Source organism: Hemicordylus capensis, chromosome 2 (assembly GCF_027244095.1).
Source record: "Hemicordylus capensis ecotype Gifberg chromosome 2, rHemCap1.1.pri, whole genome shotgun sequence".
Classification (NCBI taxonomy): Eukaryota; Metazoa; Chordata; class Lepidosauria; order Squamata; family Cordylidae; genus Hemicordylus; species Hemicordylus capensis.
The window spans coordinates 183,640,320-183,661,348 of record NC_069658.1 but is presented as its reverse complement, the minus strand read 5'-3'; the positions used below and the strand labels follow the sequence as shown (position 1 = coordinate 183,661,348).

The 21,029-nt window shown below is 43.2% G+C and overlaps 1 protein-coding gene across 6 annotated transcripts in view; it reads right to left on the bottom strand.

Annotated features, from left to right (window-relative positions):
- Nucleotides 1-21,029, bottom strand: part of MECP2 (methyl-CpG binding protein 2) — a 109,759-nt gene that overhangs the window by 10,895 nt on the left and 77,835 nt on the right. For 4 of the 6 annotated variants that reach the window (XM_053288270.1, XM_053288269.1, XM_053288274.1 and 1 more), the window contains exon 2: nt 3,356-3,685. In XM_053288270.1, the coding sequence (XP_053144245.1) occupies nt 3,356-3,685 (330 nt within the window). Of the gene's footprint in view, nt 1-3,355; nt 3,686-8,086; nt 8,241-14,034; nt 14,083-21,029 lie in introns of those variants that run through there. The other 2 variants (XM_053288275.1, XM_053288271.1) reach the window with 2 other exon arrangements.

Here is a 21,029-nt window from a genome sequence, read left to right as displayed (position 1 = left end):
GAGCCAGACATTTGGGAAGGGATAAAAAGAAAAAGAAGGGGGGGAGGGGAAAAGGATTAGTGACATTTCACTACATACACACACACACGATTATCACATGGCTTGAAGGAGAACGGGCAAGAAACTCTTTAGTGGGCAGGTGTGTCCTAGCCTAGTTCTGCCAAGGTGGAATTGGAGGCACGTGGACACAGAAACCGGGACTGACACAGAGTTGCTTGCTGCAGGATAAGCTCTACCCTTCCCTACCTTTGCTCCTGCACACACACAGATATCTGCTCCAAAGTGAAATCAGACTGAAGCATAGCTGGGAGAGGAGACAGGGAGGCTGCCCACTTTGTTTTGGGGTCCCCCACCCCAAGCACTTGAGATCATGACCTAATTACGAGTGATGACATGGATGCAAACCTTGTGACTCTCCCCAGGAAACATGTTTGACCACTGCCCAAAGTCCTATCAGTAACTCCAGTTGGGAAGTTGCTACCAATCAGAGTAGACAATATTAGGATAGATATACATATGAAGTGGACTCTGGCAATGTATTATGTTTGGTGTTTGACTAGGATCCCAATACTGCATCTGAGATAGTACTGTTCTTCCTCATGAGACTGATCAGAGATTTTATCTGAAGAAAGAGTCTCAGAGTTTCAGAAAGTCTTCCTAACGATTTCCGGGTGAGGATGGAAAAAAGGAACGTGTTACATCTTTTTGCCATCTGAACATGACTGGAATTTCCTCCACAAGGCAGCTGAATTTGTTTTCATCAACTCAGAGCAGAAATTGGCACATCTGCCAGTGCCACCAGTTCATTACAAAGATTTAGAATGACGTGGGAAGTAAGACATGGACCCAGACCTACACAAAGTACATAGATGGTATCGTGCACCTTAGAACTAAAATGACAGTGGCTGATAAGAGAAAAAGGCTGCATCCTCACAGGCAGAGTCTTCCCAAGCAGCAGAGTGTGGGTGGGTGAACCATTTTTTGCTGATCTCCCCTGCCTCTGTTAGAGCTCTGTGTCTTCTAGAAATTATGTCCCCAAGGGCTGTACAGCCCGCAGGAACATATTTCTGGAAGGCAAAGAACATTTACGAACGTAGGGGAGATCAGCAAAAAAATTGCTCCCACACCCTCCCATCCGCACTCTGCTGCTTGGGAAGATCCTGGTTGAATTGCCTCTTCTTGTGAGGATGCAATTCCTGCTATGTCCTAATAACACTGCTCTGGATGTCAGCCAATATTCCTAAATCGAGAAGGGAAATGTTGGAGAGGTCAACTTCATAGAATGAATTCCAACAGCATATCATGGGGGTGATGAATTGCAGAAATTGACCTGCTATAACTTGTGGATACTTGGCCTGTATTAAGAGACTGTTCCAAGGTTGAAATAATCTTTTATTTATTGAAGGCAGGAAAAAAATACAGCTAGGGACTGGCCCCTATCAATAATTATTATAGCTTTCTAGAACATAGGAATATTTCCATAATTAAACTAACATACTTTTTGCACTTCAAGGAAAGAAGGGCCAAGGTGGTAATTATTCAGGAAGAACAGAAGCGTATATCTTTTTATAATTATTAATATGGTCTCAAGCCAATCTTTTAGATTTCTGATATGAATATGAGAATACAATGAAAAATATGTCAGTTGATCAATCAAGCATCAGTGCTTATTTTGCTGGGTTTGTATTTTGTTCATGTCTGAGCCATGCGGAATTATGAAGAATTGTATTTTAGTTTCATTATAAAAACCTTTTTAAAAAGACAGGTTTGGCCATTTCCAGACAGTGATTTTACTTTCCTTCACCACATGAAAGGCAAGTGTGTGTTCACATATGGTCCAGATTTACGTCAAAGTCCTTGTGAGATATCAAGGAGCACTCCATACATGATTTGGGTTTTTCATTGCACATTGGTGCTGAGCCCGATTTATGACCAGGGGAAAAAATTCCACCTTTTGCATTGGGTTTTTGGGCAAATTCAAAATATCCAATAAGCCCCATAACTCGCAGTACTTCACCCCTCTTAATCCTGCAGTAAAGCCTGCTGTCTGGGAAAGGCCCTGGTGACAGCTCCAATAATAGCCCCTCCTCCAAATTCATACCCAGGATACGCTTAAATTCAGGCTGAGTCTACACAGGCAACACACACAGGTGGGAGAATGAACTGTGCCACTGTGGACTAAGGTAATGGATACCACATTTGAATGCTCTCCCACATAAAAGCCTCCTTGCTAACAGAAAACTAGCACATGAGTTTTCTAGCCCATTCCTTTGCCTGCTGTGCTGATTTTCTATTTGTAAGGCATTATTAATGTACAATTGATTTACATTTTATATCCCGCTCTCCCTCCAAGGAGCCCAGAGCGGTGCACTACATACTTAAGTTTCTCCTCACAACAACCCTGTGAAGTAGGTTAGGCTGAGAGAGAAGTGACTGGCCCAGAGTCACCCAGCAAGTATCATGGCTGAATGGGGATTTGAACTCGGGTCTCCCCGGTCCTAGTCCAGCACTCTAACCACGACACCACGCTGGCTGGTGTACAAGAGAATTTAAAACTGTAATCCCCACCTGCAATCTGAAATAGTCCCTGAGAGAAGTGTTGTAAAATTCAAGAGAACTGCCCCCCTTCATCACCACTATGCAGTGGGATCAAATCTCTCTCTCCCCCCTGCTGACTGAGCAAAGAGGCACCTTTTAGAAGTAGTGATTATCTTTATTTAGCAGGGTGAGAGCAACCGGCCGTATCATTGGCATCTATCTTGTGAGCCCTTCCCAAATGGAGCCATTTTATTTATTTATCTATATAAACTGCTTTGGGAACTTTTGTTGAAAAGTGGTATACAAAAATTCATTGTGTTTGTAATATTCATTAGAGAAATCAGTGCAGTGACAAGTTTGAGGGAAAGATACAAGGATTAGGACTGACTTTACCAAATGTATGCCTTTAATTGGCTGAGATCACAACATAAAGAAGAACTCAAGCTCAGATGTTATGGTTTGATCTGAAAACCCCAGAGGTGGGTGCTGGCAGTGGCGAACGACACTGCAAAAACTCAAAAGGCACTTCATTTCATATGTGCCAGGTACAGCCCCCGAATAAGTCAGATTCTGAGATGAGCGCTGGTGAGCACAGGCTCAACTGAAGCCATGGAGAGCGGTGCATGCTGAGAGCAACATACTGTCTACATCAGGGCTGCTCAACTTAGGCCCTCCTGCAGATGTTGGCCTACAACCCCCATAATCCCTGGCTATTGGCCACTGTGGCTGGGGATTATGGGAGTTGCAGTCCAAAAACAGCTGGGGGGCCTAAGTTGAGCAGGCCTGGTCTACATACACCATTGGCATTGCCACTCACTTGATAAGGTAGACGTCGAACTTCCCTGCTGAGCGGCCAGACTTCCTCTGCTTAAGCTTGCGGGTCCAGCCTTCAGGCAAAGTAGGGTCATCATACATCGGCCCACGATCCCGGATGACAGAACGGCGCTGCTTGGGAGATTCAGAGGCTTCAGGGGCAGCTGGAGCAGACCCAGCTCCTTCTGACATCTCTGCCTTGCCTGCTTCAGCTGGTTCTGCAGATGGCTGTGCCGGATCATGTTGCTTTTCCTCCTTCCGGTCCTTCTTTTTTTTGGATTTGGGGGACTTGTCCTTCAGACCCTGCACATCTTGGTCCTCAGATTTTCCTTCCCTGCAAAAATAAAAACAAAGAAAGAAAGGGTGGGGGGAGAGCATGTGAGTGCTAAGCCTGCCACAGAGCAAAACATGGATGGGTGGAACAAGAACCATTCACCCATCTACAGCCACAGCCTGCACACAACCAAAATCACACACTCACAAAAAGACACACACTTTATGTGGCACACCACAGGTTGGAAATTCAACAGCTAGGAACAAGGGACTTTGAACCCCTGGTATACCACAGGAGGCTACCAATGCTACTATGATGAATATTTATACACCACTTTTCAACAAAAGTGCTCAAAGCGGTTTACGTCTGATAGATAAATACAAAAACAAATATTTATGTACCATTTTCCAACAAAAGTTTCCAAAGTGGTTTACATAGAGAAATAGATAGATAGATAGATAGATAGATAGAGAGAGAGAGAGAGAGAGATAAGATGGCTCCCTGTCCCCCAAGGGCTCACAATCTAAAAAGAAACATCAGATAGACACCAGCAACAACCACTGGAGGGATGCTGTGCTGGGGATGGATAGGGCCAGTTGCTCTCCCCTCTGCTCAATATTTATTTATTTATTACATTTATATCCCGCTCTTCCTCCAAGGAGCCCAGAGCTATGTACTACATACTTAAGTTTCTCCTCACAACAACCCTGTGTAGTAGGTTAGGCTGAGAGAAAAGTGACTGGCCCAGAATCACCCAGCTAGTATCATGGCTGAATGGGGATTTGAACTCGGGTCTCCCCGGTCCTAGTCCAGCACTCTTAACCACTACACAACGCTGGTGTAAGAGAACCACCACTTTAAAATGTGCCTCTTTGCTCAGTTAGCAGGGGTAGCAACAGAATGAGACTACCACGGGGAGGGGGAGGGTCAAATCTTTCGACACATTTCGAGCACCTTTGAGGAGTGGTGCACAGGAGCTTTAAGAGAAAAGCAGGACCTTACCTGCTCTCTGCCACCCTACGCCGCTTCCTACTGGGGTGGCGCTTGGCCCAAGCATCCCCAAGTGGCAGCACCTGCATGCACGCGGCTCCCACGCAGATGCCGATGCCATGTGCACACTGACACCAAGCAGGGGTACTTGCTGCCATCCCAGCAGGAAGGCGCATGGGGTGCAGAGCAGGCAAGGACCTGCTTTCCTCTTTCTTAAAGCTCCTGCTCGCCACTCCCACCAAAAGGTGCTTGAGGTCATCAGGCATGTGGTTCATGCACACCCCTAGTCCAATTCAATTCTGAGATTCAGGATACACATCTGTACATAGGAGACCACTGGACAGGCCACTTGTAAGGTTTCATTTGGAACAGTGGATTACTGGGTACATGTTACACACTTTTCCATCAGAAAAATGCATTAGTCCTACATTGCCTTTAAAGTCAGTTTACATAAGTAAAGTATAGTGCAGCTTCTAAAAGTCTGATTTAGAAAAAGTTTTAATGCTTAGTCCTATAGTTGGCATTTCATTCTCCCTCTCTTTCCCAGAGAGCGCAGGATGGGTGGAACAAATTTTGTTTCAAAAAAAAAAATTTTTTTTTTTAAACAAACACTCGGAAACTAGGATGGTATAAAAGACACTTGACCACCCTTTCTAAAGCAACAGTGTGACTGTTGGGGACTATAAGATTTGGTTCCAAGGCGATCTCATTTCTCTCAATGTCAAATGCTCTCCAACACAGAGGATGAAGGCTGCAGTTCAAAGAAAAGCTTCCGAGGACAGAACGAAAGGGCTGGAAATATGCCAAGTGCCTGTTCACTAGGGTTCTGAAAGACATAGGAACCTGCAGTTCTCTCCTCAGGCCTGCATTAAGCTAGTTCCTAAAATCCTCATGCTGGTGCTGAGAGGTTCAGATTTGCCAAGTACATCCACAAGAAGAGATATCCCACTTGGGAAACCTAACCAGAACTATTACGAAAACACAGAGGGCATGGAAAATTGTGGACTATGCACTTCACATCGTCAGATCTAATGTAGTGGCCTCATGCCAGATTTCATTCTTTGCCAATACTCTTTTCTTCACATGAAAGGGAACCCGGCAGTCCTGGTACAACAGAAAGACGGGAGGCAGTTGGGAGGAAATGCTTGGATCCTCCAGGCTATAATTACTGTTGCAGAAATTCAAACTGTTTGTAAATAAAGCTGGGGAAGCAGCATTTGGCAGATCACATGGCTGGCTTTCTCCAAGAGCACAGCAGCAATCATCCCCAGGACTGCAGAGAGGGAGTGTTGCTTGTTCTCACACTGGAGAGAGAACTGCGCTTCAGGAGGAAAGAGAGAATGTTTTTCCAAAATGGTAGTGTTGATACATGGGAGAGCCATATCTTTGCCAACGTCTTTTTCACTAATGCCAGAGAGGGTGCAAAAGGTTGTGTCTAGCAAGAAAGAGAGCGTGCACTGGGGTAAGCAAAACTGGCACCAGCAAGATGTCAATTTGAGGGAGGGCCTTATCTTTGGAGGAGGCAGGTGGTGGTAATCCCATTTTACAGAGCAGTAATGTGCAAGGGAGTTTGGGTTTCCCCATTATTGTTCTTAAACAACTGAAAAGGTACTGCAGGCACTTGTCTGTGCGCGACTGGTCAAACAATTAAAACAGCATCCAGCAAAGCTCCCTAAAGCTTATTGGTCATTAATGAGCCTCAATGCATGTTGCCAGCAATTTTCCTTACATACACATATACACTCAAACATGACATTCTCAAAATGTCATGTAACAAACTACCTTAAGGCTGAAAGAATCTATCCATCTATCTATCTTTCTCTAAGGTATACCCAAGGGGAGGGGAGGGGAGCGGAAAGAAGAAGACGAAGAAGACGAAGACGAAGACGAAGACGATGACGAAGAAGAAACAACAGAAACAGAAACACACTTCATGGAGGGCGCAGCAGGGAATGGAGAAACGGGGGAGTGTGAAGCATTTGAGAGGGCAAATAAAAGCTTGAAACCCTGCAAGGGAAAGAGCTTCTGGGAACAGTTAAATGAAGGGCATAGGAACATAGGCAGCTGCCATATACCGAGTCAGACCATTGGTCCATCTAGCTCAGTATTGTCTACACAGACTGGCAGCAGCTTCTCCTAGGGTGCAGGCAGGAACTTCTCTCAGCCCTATCTGGGAGATGCCAGGGAGGGAACTCGGAACCTTCTGCATACAATCATGCAGGTGCTCTTCCCAGAGCGGCTCCATCACCTAAGGGGAATTTCTTACAGTGCTCACATGTGGTCTCCATTCAAATGCAACCAGGGCAGACTCTGCTTAGCAAAGAGGACAATTCATGCTCACTACCACAAGACCAGCTCTCCTCCCTATCAAAGGTAAGGGTTAAGCACTGCCCCTCTCCAATTCTGATTAACCCAAGCCAAACAGTGGCTTTTCCCTTTTCAAACAGGTCACCTGGCTAATGTGACACTTGTGTAAGATGTACTATAGTCCAGAGACAAAAAAGAAATAAATAGGCAAATCAGCAGGGCCATCAGTTGATAGACTGTGCCATTTCTGCAACAGAGAAGTTTAAGGACTTGACAGCAGTCCTGCTGGGTTAGACTGAAGGGTCCATCTATTCCAACATCCTGTTGCCCATCAAGGCCAGGCAGTTCAAATGTTTGAATCTTCCTCCACCTAAAAAAAACCCAGATTGAACATAGAAAAATAGGATGCCTTACAGAAGGTTTAGTTTGACCCTTCTCCTGGACATGTAGCTTTGTTTGTGAAGCTTTTGAGGAGAAGCACTCAAACACCTGACGTCTCCAAAGGAAGAGTACAGAACAAATGTATCACTCTGGAGTTCCTGATGATTGGTTTTGTCTTTCACTGCCAAACACACTAAACACATTTTTTCAAATGCATTGTAGCAAATTCTTGAAGAGCCAAATGCTGAATTACTTAGCACATAGATATTTACTGTGTGCTGGATCAAGGGGAAAGAGCTCTTCTATCTTTCATACACAGCAGGTTGGAAACTGCTGTTTTAATCTGACTGGGGAGGAGGCAGAGAGGGAGTAGGGACATCCCTTGCTGATCCAAGTGCAGCCACCAGTTAGACCCCAAGCATGAGCAAAGTCCACCTAGCAAGTATCCACTACGGGGATTTCCTTTGGCCACAAAGTCCCTACCACTCAATATCGATCGTTTCTGGTCTACTGACTGCAATACATTTAATGACTGACTGGCAATATCCTGTTCCTTAAGATGCCACACAGTATTCTGTATCACCATCATCATTTTTGCTACTGGAAAGCAAAAGAATGAATTAGATGACTCATCATGGAAAGTAGTAGGCTTGAAGCCTACATTTCCATGCACATTTAGAACCAGTCAGAGATTTCCAGAAGAAACGTTCGACTTGCCATGAACAGTTCTTTCTCTACAATGTATGGAGGTCATCATTCTTACGATGGGTTAATCACACTTACTTGCTCCAGAGACAGGAAGGTGTCAGGTAGATCAATCAGGGTCACTGGCCTGGCCTCCCTACCCAGCAGGCAATGGGAACTGGTCTCCCTCAGTTCCTTGACTGTTGTTCTACTTGAGAAGAGATTCCCAGCAGTAAGTGAGATAACAACAAGGAGAAAAAGAATGACAAGGAAAGCTCTAGAAAAGGTATTTGCAGGAAGCCCTTAAAAAGGAGAAAAGCGATCCACAGGAGGACCGGAGGACCTCCGTACACTGTGGAGCAAGAACTATTCACAATAAGTCCAACGTTTCTTTCTACCACAGTCTATGGTAGAAAGAACTGCCCTGAGCCATTTTTGGAAGGGTGGTATAGGAATCAAATAACAACAACAACAACAACAACAACAATATTAATAATAATATGAGGTCATGCTTCCTACGAAGGGACATTCCACAGTAGTGCTGTCAGGGAGGGAGTGGATCAGTCTGTCACTATCTGGTGGAGCACTGTGTGCCAAGAAACAGCCTGTGCAGACGGGAAGGCATTGATTTTATAATGCTTAGTGAAGGGTGCAATGGAGGACCTGGTAGCAGCTCTGCAAATCTCAGCTAGTGGAGCTTGAGCAGAGAAGATCACAGAGACAGAGGTGCTGTGTGTGGAGTGGGCCGTGCCCGTGATGGACTGTGGTACTGGAAGGGAAAGGGCATGGTAGGCAAGGGTGATGCATGCTTTGATCCACCGTGCCAGGGTGTTCTTGTTCACTTTGGAACCCAGTGATTTTGGAAGGGACACACAAAGAGGGATTCAGTTTTACGGAATTCAGTTTTACGTGTGTGTGTGTGTGTGTGTGTGTGTGTATGTAGTGTATAAAGATGGAAGGATGATATTCTGAGATTGGTGAAAGGAGGAGTTAACTTTTGGCAGGAATGCAGGGTCAGTTCTAAGGACCACAACGTCCTGCTGGAAATGCAAAGCTCCTTCCTCACTGAAAAGGTGACTGCCTTGAACTTTTCACACCCAGAATGGCTGGTGCGCAGAGAAGATGAGGAGGAAGGATGAGGCTTCCTGGCCCTAGGCTTGCTGAATGCCTTCACTAGGTGCTGGCTCCCCCCATTAACTGGAACAGGCTCCTCAGAGGGAGGGCCTGCCAGGACATCCCCTGCCTGGGTGAGCTCAGGTGGAGGCACACGGAAATAGGGTAATGCAGAGAAAGAACCCTAACCAAGAAAGAAAGGACCAAGGAAGGTATTTTTTTTAACAGGGATTATAAGGAAGAGGGGAAAGGAAAGGTCTCACTAAAGGTCGAAGACAAAGAGAAAAATGAGGCCGCAGGCTTGGGAGCAGGAACTTCCTCTTGGCACACCTAACCTGGAGCAAGACAGGACTTGGGGGAGACCAGCTGCTGCTGGGTAGAGATGCCAGGCCAGTGACAGTTTGATCTCTACCCAACACCTTCCTGTCTCTGGAGCAAGTAGGAGAGATTAACCCATCACAGGAATGATGACCTCCATGGGAGAAATGAAAGACTACGTTTTCAGCAATGCAAAATCTTATCTGACGATCCACAGCAACTGGAATGGCACCTGACAAGTTTCCCTTCTGAACAGAGTATTGGCATCATTCTCTACTTTTCACCAATGAGACATTCTCTTCCCAAAACAAAGAGGGCAGACTTCTCCTGGGGTAGTCTGGCTGTCCATATCATCAGCTTATCAAGTGTTAAAGAAGAATTTAATAGGATGGTGGAGGGCAGGGGCAAGTTTGGTTTTAGCCATCAGTAGGATAGGGGAGGTGTTTCTGGTCAGTCATCTAGTAAGATAACTGTGGTCTTTGAAATAACTGAAAGAACCACAGCAAGTTACTGGACCACAATAATACATTAAGAACATATGCATACGTTAAAGTACACTAACTTTATTTTTAAAAGTCTGCCTTTCACTGGCTATGTCTGGATCGCCAACTTAGGGGGGCAGTTCCATATCATACTAACTCTAGTTATCAACAACAATATGCCTTTATTAGGCTACAGACCATAATACAATAACCAACTAATTCAATAACAAAAAATAAAATTAGTGACATTAGAGATTCACCTCAGTCCCTTACAATTTATACAATTGATTCAGCGCTAACATTTGTCATCTTCTAGTAGTAACAGCAACAAGGTATTTGGCTGAACTTATTGTTACTTCTTTATCGTATCCGGCAAGAAGATAAGCAACATAAAAACCTCTGTCCCTTCCCTAAAGTGGAGTCAACAAGGGTTTCACAAAGTTTATCCCCTGCTAACTGGGCAAAGAGGCACCTTTTACCGTGGTGATTCTCTTTATTTAGCAGGAGGAGAGTAACTGGCCCTATCCACCCCCAGCACAGCATTCCTCCAGTGACTGTTGCTGGTGTCTATCTTGTGTTGTGTTTTTTTTTAGAATGTGAGCCCAGGGAGCCATCTTTCTTTCTTTCTTTCTTTCTTTCTTTCTTTCTCATTCATTCATTCTCTGTGTAAACCGCCCTGAGCCATTTTTGGAAGGGCAGTATAGAAATTGAATTATTATTATTATTATTATTAATAATAATAATAATAATAATAATGCTTCTAATATCATCATAATACAGACATTCTAACAAAACATGCTCAACAGTTTCAACATACACCCTCGCCCACAAGAACACACTCTTGTTCTTGTTCAAACTCTAGTTATCATACTAACTTCTATCTGCAAGTGATTTTTTTTTTTAAAGGAGGGTTCCGTTATTAAATCTCGGGGACAAGATTGTGACATCATCCTGCCGCCTGTTCGCTTCTTCATCTCATACGAGCTCTGCCTATTTCTTGATGGCTTTACCTCCTCTTCCTAGAGCCTGTCATCAGGGTGGGAACCTTGTAATGCGGCCCTTTCGCCTGCCTGTGTTACTGGCATAATTGCACCAGCATGTCGCTCTCAGACAGCTGGCAACTTCTTGCTGTACAAGCTCCACCAGGGAGAGGAACTTCGCTGCCCTGTATAGGCAGCCCAGCTGACCATGCCCTCGCAAACCTTATCCCCTGCTCCTGGGCTGCAGGCATGCCAGGCCCTCTTCCAAACTGTGGTGGCATTCTGGCAGTCCCATGCATCGCCTGCTTGCTACTCATAGCTGGGGCTTGGTCTCACGGGCTGGCTGAAGACCATCCAGCAGTTTTGACTGCTAAGTCATGTCCTGGCCTGGAGAATGGCTACCCGAAGCCATACGCCTGGTGAACTCAGCAGTGACGTGAGACACCACAAGCTGCTCTCCGTTGAAATCCTCCCCCGCCCCCTGGCCAGTGCTAGCAAACATGCAAACTAGCTCTGCCAGGTGGAAGAGATGGAAGGGTTCGCATCAACTGCCAACCCAGCTGAATTTCCTGCCTGAGTTGAGTTCTGCCACCTGTCAAAAGGATCATGCTTCACTTCCTTAAAATACAGGGTGAGGGGGGAAATGCCAAGCGGTTTATCGGTGAGAAGACTGGTGTGGTGAGGCCAAAGAAAGAATGCCCATGGCAAGCCAGCACACACTACCGAAAGCTGAGGGCCATTTCATGCTTTACACAGCAATCATTTGTGCGGTGGTTAGGCACGTGTTCCCTGCAGTTAAGGGCAAAGGTTGTTTCTAGACACCTGGGGCAGACGCCCAGGAGCTCCAACTGGCTGCCAGTCCTGCACACAGGTCTGCAGCATTTTTAGGGATCCTTAGGAGCCTCTGCTCTGCTTTTATCGGTTTGCTGGAGGAAATGCGGGGCAGCTGCAGCAAACATGACTGCCGCATAAGGTGGCCTTAGGACACATACAAGGAGTAATTAGTTCCAACCAGGGTGGATTTGATTTAAATCAAACTGATTTAAATCACGATTTAAATCACTAGCAGGGTGGATAAAAATAAAAAAAATCCGATTAAAATAAAAAAAAATCCGATTTAAATAAAAAAATCCGATTTTTTTATTTAAATCGGATTTTTTTTATTTAAATCAGATTTTTTTTATTTAAATCGGATTTTTTTTATTTTTATCCACCCTGCTAGTGATTTAAATCATGATTTAAATCGTGATTTAAATCAGTTTGATTTAAATCAAATCCACCCAGGTTCCAACACTCCTTAAGTCAATCAGTATTTAAAATTTGCTTCATAGCAAAACAATTAGTGTCTTATTAAGAGTAGTCAGAGGGGAACAATACCACTTACAAGGAAAAATACAAATGCCATTTTCATTCCAGACTTAAAGTCAAATGTTAATATTTCCTATTTTACTTAGTGTCTCATTCAAACATAGGATTCAGATTGTTGAGAAACACCATCTCCTCAACAGTGCTCTGTAATATTAACAGAGTCTCTGGTACAGTCAACGCTTTTATGTCTCTCCTGTGAGTAGTGCTGCTTCTTTACCTAGACAGGGCTGGCATATTTCCCAAGTGATGTTCACTACCCTGAGGAAGGCATAGTTGAAAGGCATTAATATCTTCCTCAATTATCTCCTGTCATTGCAACTCCTTAATTACTACAGTGGATTACATGTAGTTAAATTTTAGTTTCATTTTCAGTGACTATGCAAGGCAGTAGGATCAGAAGCTGTCAAATAAACTCCATGGGCAATAGAACTACAGGAGCTAGCAAAGTCCAGCAGAGTCAGCCTTTTATTAAATACCTGGATTGAAGATCCACCTCTACCACTGTCCTTGAGCAAGTTATTCTTCCCACCCTCTATTCCCCATCAGTAAAATTAAAACAGTAGTAATCAGCCTCAAAGGGTTGTTGTAAGGGCACATACAAAAAGGAAGACTACAAAGTATTCAGAGCTCTAACTGGAAATATAGTTTATAATTAAACCCCCCCCCCCCCACAAAAAAGGCCACCTGATGGTGCAGCAGGAAATGACTTGCCTAGCAAATCAGAAGTTGTTGGTTCGAATCCCTGCTGGTATGTTTCCCAGAGTATTGGAACATCTATATTGGGCAGCAGCGATATCGGAAGAGGCAATGGCAAACCCCTCCTGTATTCTACCAAAGACAAACACAGGGCTCTGTGGGCGCCTGGAGTAGACACTGACTCGACGGCACACTATACTTTACCTAATTAGCAAAAATCTGTGCTTCTCTCAGATTTTCCTCTGAATTAAACCTGGAGGTGCACCTGACTTTTAGACATGAAGGGCTTTAAAGTGTGAAAAAGAAAGAGTCCACTCACTGTTTCTCTGCAAGTCTGATCTGGACATGCTTCTTGACTGGTAGCCCTGTACAGCAACTCATACAGAGAGCAGACAACATACTCCTCCAAGAGTAGGTTAGTCTGCTGCATTGGGCAAGACTGAATGATCCCAGCATATCAAATGCAGTCACAAATTCAGGATAAAAATAACCTAAATTCAAGCTGACTGGCAGGAAGCAAGAACATGGCATGATATACTACAACCATGACAGGTGCAACGTGAACAGTGTACGCTCCAACTCCTGCCTTCAGCAGAAAGGTTAGCACCAGCCAAAATTATTTATTTAATGAATTTATATACCACCCTTCCAAAAATGGCTCAGGGTGATGTTTTATTTTTGGTGTTTTATTTTTACATCAAAGTAAACACAAAACAATTAAAGTCATTTAAACAAACATTAAAATCATTTAAAACCAACATTAAAAAATTTAAAACCATAAATCTAATTGAAAGCCTGGGTGAATTCAGTGCCTTTTTAAAAAGTTGCCAGAGATGGGGAGGCTCAGGGGGCGCATTCCAAAGTCCAGGGGCAGCAACCGAGAAGGCCCATTCCCGAGAAGCCACCAAAAAAGTTGGCAGCAACAACAGACGAACCTCCCAGGATGATCTTAACTGGCGGTGGGGCTCATGGTGAAGAACGCATTCTCTTAAAATGTTTATTAAATAAACATATTTTAATTATTGTGTTTATTTTAAGTACATGTTTATTAAATAAATACATAAAAGAAGTTAGAGGGAAGCTGACCAACCTCTGCTAACTGGACAAAGAGGTGCCTTTTCAAGCAGCAGTTCTCTTTTATTTAGCAGAGAGACAGTCTGTGTCCCTATTCACCCCAGTGCCAATGTTTTCCCTCACATTTCCTCTTGAACTGAGAGCAATTTTGGGACAAGGAACCACTTTCTCATTCCTTTTGTTATATAAGCCACTCTGTGTACTTTTGCTGAAAAGCAGAACAATTATAGCATTAATAAACGGGAAAATCATTTTCACGGGCAATCACATTGGCACAGGACAAGTATCCTCAAGGGATGAGGAAGAAAAGTTTCTGTAGCCTTTGCTGGAAACTATCTTTGTCAGGCTGGTAACTTTCTCCCAGAAAAATGGGGGAACTTGCTGATAATTAACAGGAAACAGTTACCTTGGGCACTGGTGGGATTAAAGTATCTGTTTTTGGTGCACATCTTATTTTATCCCTGGCTGATGAAGTCAAAGACATTTTACCAGGCTTCATATTCAAACTCCAATGGTGGGGGGGGGGGAGTGACAACTACTATATTCTTTTTCTGCCTTTACTCCACAATAAGCGTTCTGATATAACCATTGCTTATCTGGAAAGTGCCAGTCCAATCGCTAGATAGTATCACAACCTTTTGTACTCTCCATACAAAGAAGGTTTCAGTGTATGCTCCAACACAGTTCTGAACAGGCTGAACCCATGTGAAGAAGCGTCTCCATTACACTCTGGCAATATGTATTCTATCCAAGGAAGGGGTTTTTAATAGCAGTTTAACAAAAAACAACATTAAATATTGATCAATAACAAACAATAGACAATAGCTAAGCTGTTGAAGTTGCCAAGTACCTATGGAGAACTAATACAAACTTATTAGGACAAAAATTAAAAGGTGTATAGTATATAATTTATAGAGTGGCAATAGCTTTATCAATTATTTAGCAGAATTGTAATTCTAGCAGGGTATACAGTTCCTCTACAACAATGAGGCATCAAAGCAGTTTTCCTCAGTGTTTTGCAAGATGCTTACCACAAAGAAGCAATCCAACATATAAAAATATCTACATAAAACTGACTTTTAAATATTGACCTTGAGAAGGATCTAGGGGGTTAAGTCAAATTTCAAGGACTTTCCCCATAGTTTTTCTCTTGGGAGCAGTCTCTGAAACAAGCAAGTTAACTCTCAGAATTGAACTCTTCACTCAACTCAAGCACTTACTTCACTTCATCCCATTTTTAGTCAGTCAATGGAATCTATGATGAAGTGGGGAGGTTAACAAATGCTCCATCTTCCGAAAGGATCTGCCCTTACACCGTAGGGGGCAGCAGAAGCCTTATCGTATCAGATTCGGCACTGTCATCTGAATGAAATTCCTAGAAGTTGCTGGGTCCCTTGTTTGACATAATTGCAAAGCTGGCCATTTCATCATTTTGTTTTTGTTTTTAATGTAAATGAGTGACAGCCATGCAAACTAAGGTTGCACAATTTCCTGCACAAGCCACTACAGCTTTATAGATTGCTACCTGTTAAACGGCAAAGGGTACAAACAGATTTGATTTGGCAAGTCAGATTATTTGTATTGCTGTTGATACTTTTATCGATTCTCTTTGTAATGTTGCAACAGCTTTAGCCATACAATAAAGCTAGACCAACTGACGTATAAATAATGCCTTGACATCTGATCTGTCTTGAAGCCAAGTAAGTGAAAATATGGCATATCAATGAGAAGAACAGCAGTTTTAAAGTGTAAGAAGGCTTTTACAGAGGGTAGATTTCCAACAGTGGATACAGTAGAAGGGATACAGTAGAAGAAAGTAGATATCCAGTACAAGGGCAAGATGCATATCAGAATCAGTTGTGTCACCGCAGTATGACTACCACAGAATCCCTGGATCCTTCTCTGCATATGCACCCTTTCTATAGAGAAAAGAGGCCAATAGAAGCTGGAGGGTTTCATTTTTAAAACTAAGCTCCTGGTTTCTACAGAAATAAATCATGTATATTAACTTAGTGAATTCAGAGGCAATGGTGATCCCTAGCTTAAAGGGTGGGGTTTTTTTTGTGTGAGACAGACAGACAGACAGACAGACAGACATAGATGGATGCATGGAGGAGAAACCTATGAGTGACAAAATTAGCCATGATAGCCAAGTGAAACCTTCATGTTCGGAGGTAGTATACCAGATACTGAGGAGAACAGCCCTACACGTTGGCATCTCCGAGGCATCTGGCTGTCTGCTGTTAGAAAGAGGATTCTGAACTTAATTAGGGCTGCACAACTTTGGCCCTCCAGCTGTTGTACTACAACTCCCATCATCCCCAGTCACAGCAGCCAAGAGTCTAGGATGATAGGAGTTGTAGTCCCACATCTGCAGGAGGGCTGAATTTGTGCAGCCCTGGACTAAATAAGAGCCTTTGTGTGATACAGCAGTGTTCTTAAGTGCATATGATCAGTAAAAAGGATTGTACTGTGACAATCTTTCTACACTTGGCTAGTGACATTGCCATCAATTTGCAATGCTGTTATGTGTCTTATTTGCAGTGCTGTTTTGTGCCTCTGTTATGTGACTGAACGTTTGTCAGACTCCAACAATCTTATGTGGCTTGTTTTAATAATGAAGCACTTTGTGTTGTAAAGTCAAAATCAACATTCAACAGCACTTTGTTTTTGCTTATGACATCCACCACCCACTACCAACTATATGCTCATGCAAAGATACAATGGGCAATTTCCAGCAGCTCATTAACTGCTTTTGGTTGCCAACAACTACAACTAAATCCAAAATGCACTTGTTTGAGGGACATTCCCACAAGTTACCCTGTCAGAGACAATGCAAGGCAGTGAATTTAAGTTTATTATTGAATGCAAGAACTATTCACATACAAAGAGCAGGGGGCACAATTTGCTTCTTTCTCCAGAACTGGCCCTACCATTGGGCAGAGTGAGGCAGCTGGAAAAACATAGATTCTTATGCAGCATTACGAAGGGTCAGCTTTTGAACAGCTGCCAACTGAAAAATTCAGTTTGCCAGGTGAGGATGATCCAATGAAGCCACAGTGTCAAGTGCAAGCTAGTCAAACTCTGATTAATCTGTGCATGTCAACACTACATAAGCAAAGCCATTAGAGATTATACCACCATGGCAGTTGGATAAGGTTTATTATTTTTATATTTATATCCCGCTTCTCCTCCAAGGAGTCTAGAACAGTGTAAATGCTGATCCTCACAATAACCCTGTGAGGCTGAGAGGAATGACTGACCCAAAGTCACTCAGTTAGTTTCATGACTAAACTGAGATTTTAACTCTGATCTCCCCGGTCCTGGTTCAACACTCTAACCACTACACCACACTGGCTCTCCAGTGTAACATGTGCACAAACATATCCTTGGAGAAGTACATTCCACTCCTCAAAGCCCAATGAGTTCTAGATTAGGATAGGAGGAACCAGTGACCTTAATGGGAACAGTTTTCTCACCAAAGGCTGTGGTAATTTGGTGAGGAATGGTTCTTTTCCAGACCGGCTCTGCTGTTTACGCCATACAAGCACATTATTATCCACAGGAATTCCAGATACTACCAAATCAGAGCTCAGTTGTTAAGCTCATGATCATGTTGGTTGCAGCATGATCAATGAACAGTGAACACACTTGAACGTCATGGCTTGAACGTCATGGCTAACTGGGCAAAGAGGCACCTTTTACCGTAGTGATTCTCTTTATTTAGCAGGGGGAGAGTAACTGGCCCTATCCACCCCCAGCACAGTACTTCCAGTGACTGTTGCTGGTGTGTGTCTTATGTTTCTTTTTAGAATGTGAGCCCTTTGGGGACAGGGAGCCATCTTATTTGTTATTTCTCTTTGTAAACCGCCCTGAGCCATTTTTGGAAGGGTGGTATAGAAATCAAATTTTTATTATTATTATTTTAAATTATTATTATTATTATTATTTCACAGACTGCTGCTCTGAAATGCAGCCTGATCTCCCTTCTCAGTTGAAGGCTTGAGACAAGGTCACTTTGGCAGCAGCTGGGTCACAAAGGATGCTAAGAAAAAGTGCTTCCAGCTGGCATGATCTAGGTCACTTGCAATCTGTGCCAAGTGGAGAATCCAGGGCTGGTTGCAGGAAGGACGTAACTACAGAGCGCAAGGACAAGACAAGTTCTCTGGAACAAACCAATGTGAGGGTTATATGCTTTGCTCTTTGCAAGCCTCAGATCTAGGCTCCCAGCACCTCAATCTGTACTTCTTGCTATTTATAGTATACATTCTTGCCAGCTGATGTAACAAAGTCCCCCCCGCCTCCAAAATCGCTGCTGTTTTCAGACCAGGACAGGCCTGCTCAACTTGGGCCCCCCTGGCTGCTTTTAGACTACAGCTCCCATAATCCCCAGTCACAGTGGCCAATAGCCAGGGATTATGGGTGCTGTAGGTCAACATCTGCAAGAGGGCTGAAGTTCAGCAGCCTTGCTCTAGCAATTCCTGATTCATACTACCAGCAACAGGGTTAATGGTAAGAGTGAGAGTGTGCGTGCGAGAGAGAGAGAGAATGCAATGCAGTGGTTAAGAGCACAAGTCTGCAAGTCAGACAATGTCCTCAACCTCAGCCTTTGATCTACCATACAGAGAGCATTACTCCTGACTTTCTTACAGGTCTGTTGAAAGAATTACAAGTGCAACAGGAGTAGGCAATTTCTGATATCCAAGCTACAGTCCCTCCCAACCAGGCCAAGGAAGGCTGCCATGGTTATGACTATTCTGGGGTTATCCCAGTCACTGTTGTCAGGTGTCCTTCTTCCTCAAGCCTCCTGGCTGCTCCCTACTCTTTCCTGCCCAATATCCCCATTACTCTGGTGCCTCGCTCTCTGTTGGGTGCCAACAACTACAACTACAAGTGCCAAACCTAGCCAAAAGGAGCTGTACATTTCTGCAAGCCAGCTGCAGCACTGCAAATCCCCTCTTTGGCCCCAATGATGGCAGAGACTAGTTTGGGACAGCCACATCTTGAGCACAGATGTATTTATTTATATACCACCTGGTATGTGTATCCCTAGGGGGTACATATACATTAAAATACCATACAGAATAAAAAACAATTAAAACAATTCTGCAGAATAAAAACAGTAGAACCGTTTAAAATTAATTTTAACTAAAAGCCTGAGAAAAAACAGCTGCATCTTGAGGGTCTTTTTAAAAGCAACCAGAGATGGAGCTCTTATTCTGACAGATAATGTATTTCAAAGCCCTGGGGCAGTCACAGAAAAGGCCTGGTCCCAAGTAGTCTCCAAACGAGTTGTTGGCAACCATAAACAGACCTCCACATCTAAATAGGCGGCCAAGTTCAGGACAAAATGAGGCACTCAAGTAGTCTTTGCAGATGGCAAACTTGCCAAGAATGATACATGCTAGAACACAAAGGACCGATGCAGAATTAGCATTCCGATTAGTGTGCCATCTGTGGGTCTGTGCATTCCCTAGCATTCTCTTATTCATGAATCCTCCTCCCTTTTCTTTCTTGATGTAACCATGGTGCAGTTTTAAGTTCTGGTTTGCTAACCTTGATTAAAAGCTGACCATTAAATACTTATTTAATCCTTATTGGACAATAGATTTTATCTATCTATCTATCTATCTATCTATCTATCTATCTATCACAATTTTATACAGCCCAAAACGTAAGTTCTCTGGGCAGTTTACAAGACAATAAAAACCAATAAAAAGATTAACACATTAAAATTTAAAATGTTAAAACTATTAAAACACAATTAAAACACAGTTAAAACAATGTCTAATTAAAAGCCTGGGTGAACAAATGCGTCTTGACTGCCTTTTTAAAAGTTTTAAGAGATGGGAAGGCTCTTATTTCAGCAGGAAGTGTGTTCCAAAGCCTCGAGGCAGCAATGCTCATCCCCAAGTAGCCACCAGATGGGCCAGGTGGCAACTTCAGATGAACCTCTCCAGATGATCTCAATGGGCGGTGTGGTTCATAGCAAAGAAGGCGTTCTCTTAGATTGATAACAGTGCTCATACTATTAATATTTACTAAATATTAACTCTATTAGCAGTATTATTTATCAATTACTCAACAAGGAGACCATTTTAATGCAAGGGAATTTCTTGAGAAAAAAATCTAGTTTAAGACAAGCCACTGGTCAATACCGCTTTCATGAAGAATTCCTTATTTTTACTGGGGGAGGGGAAAATAAAATACATTATGAAGCATTATTCAGCAATTTGACTATCGTTTTATACCAATATCCCACCTACCTTTAAGGCAGGGCTTGTCATATCTCAGGCACCAGGGAGCCATGGCGCCTAGATATTTAACTGTGGTGTCTAGACTAGGATATTCAGAGGCAGAGTTACTTAATAAAAACTTTACTTGTTCCAGGCAGCCCTGCTTCTGTTCCATGTTACTTGTAAATGGAATTAAAAAAAGCTCAGCTATCCTCCCCTCCACAATGCCCATCACTAAATCTGATAATTTTGTAAGGTGTCCACTATCTGACTCCTACATTTTTGTTGTGGTTCTAGATCTGAAGAAAAATTGGTCAAGGTCTGCTTTAATGGGGTACATGTACACACACACACACACACTCACTCTAAAAGTGCATATTGGCACTGCCCTAGTCAACTTAGAAATCAGAAGTATCACATCTGAATTCAAACTTAGAAGCCCTACAAAACATAGGCACAAGCAACCAGGGAAAGACAAAACTAGCATCACAAAAGAGCAAAAATCACCAGTTCACCCAGAAACTTGTCAGTGAAGCAGAGGTCACCGAGAACAGAAGTACAGTACCATCTTGAAACTAAAACTCCAGAAGGAAAAGCCCCTACTGGGAACAGCAAACGCAACTAACAACAAAGGGGAATCCCCACATTGAGAACTATTTTTGTTACAACTGAAACGAATGAATCATGCCTGAAAGTACAGATGTAAAAAACCTAAGCATTGGAACAGACCAAAACTAGAGAAATTAAACGAGTCACCATCTAATTTGGGTTCTAT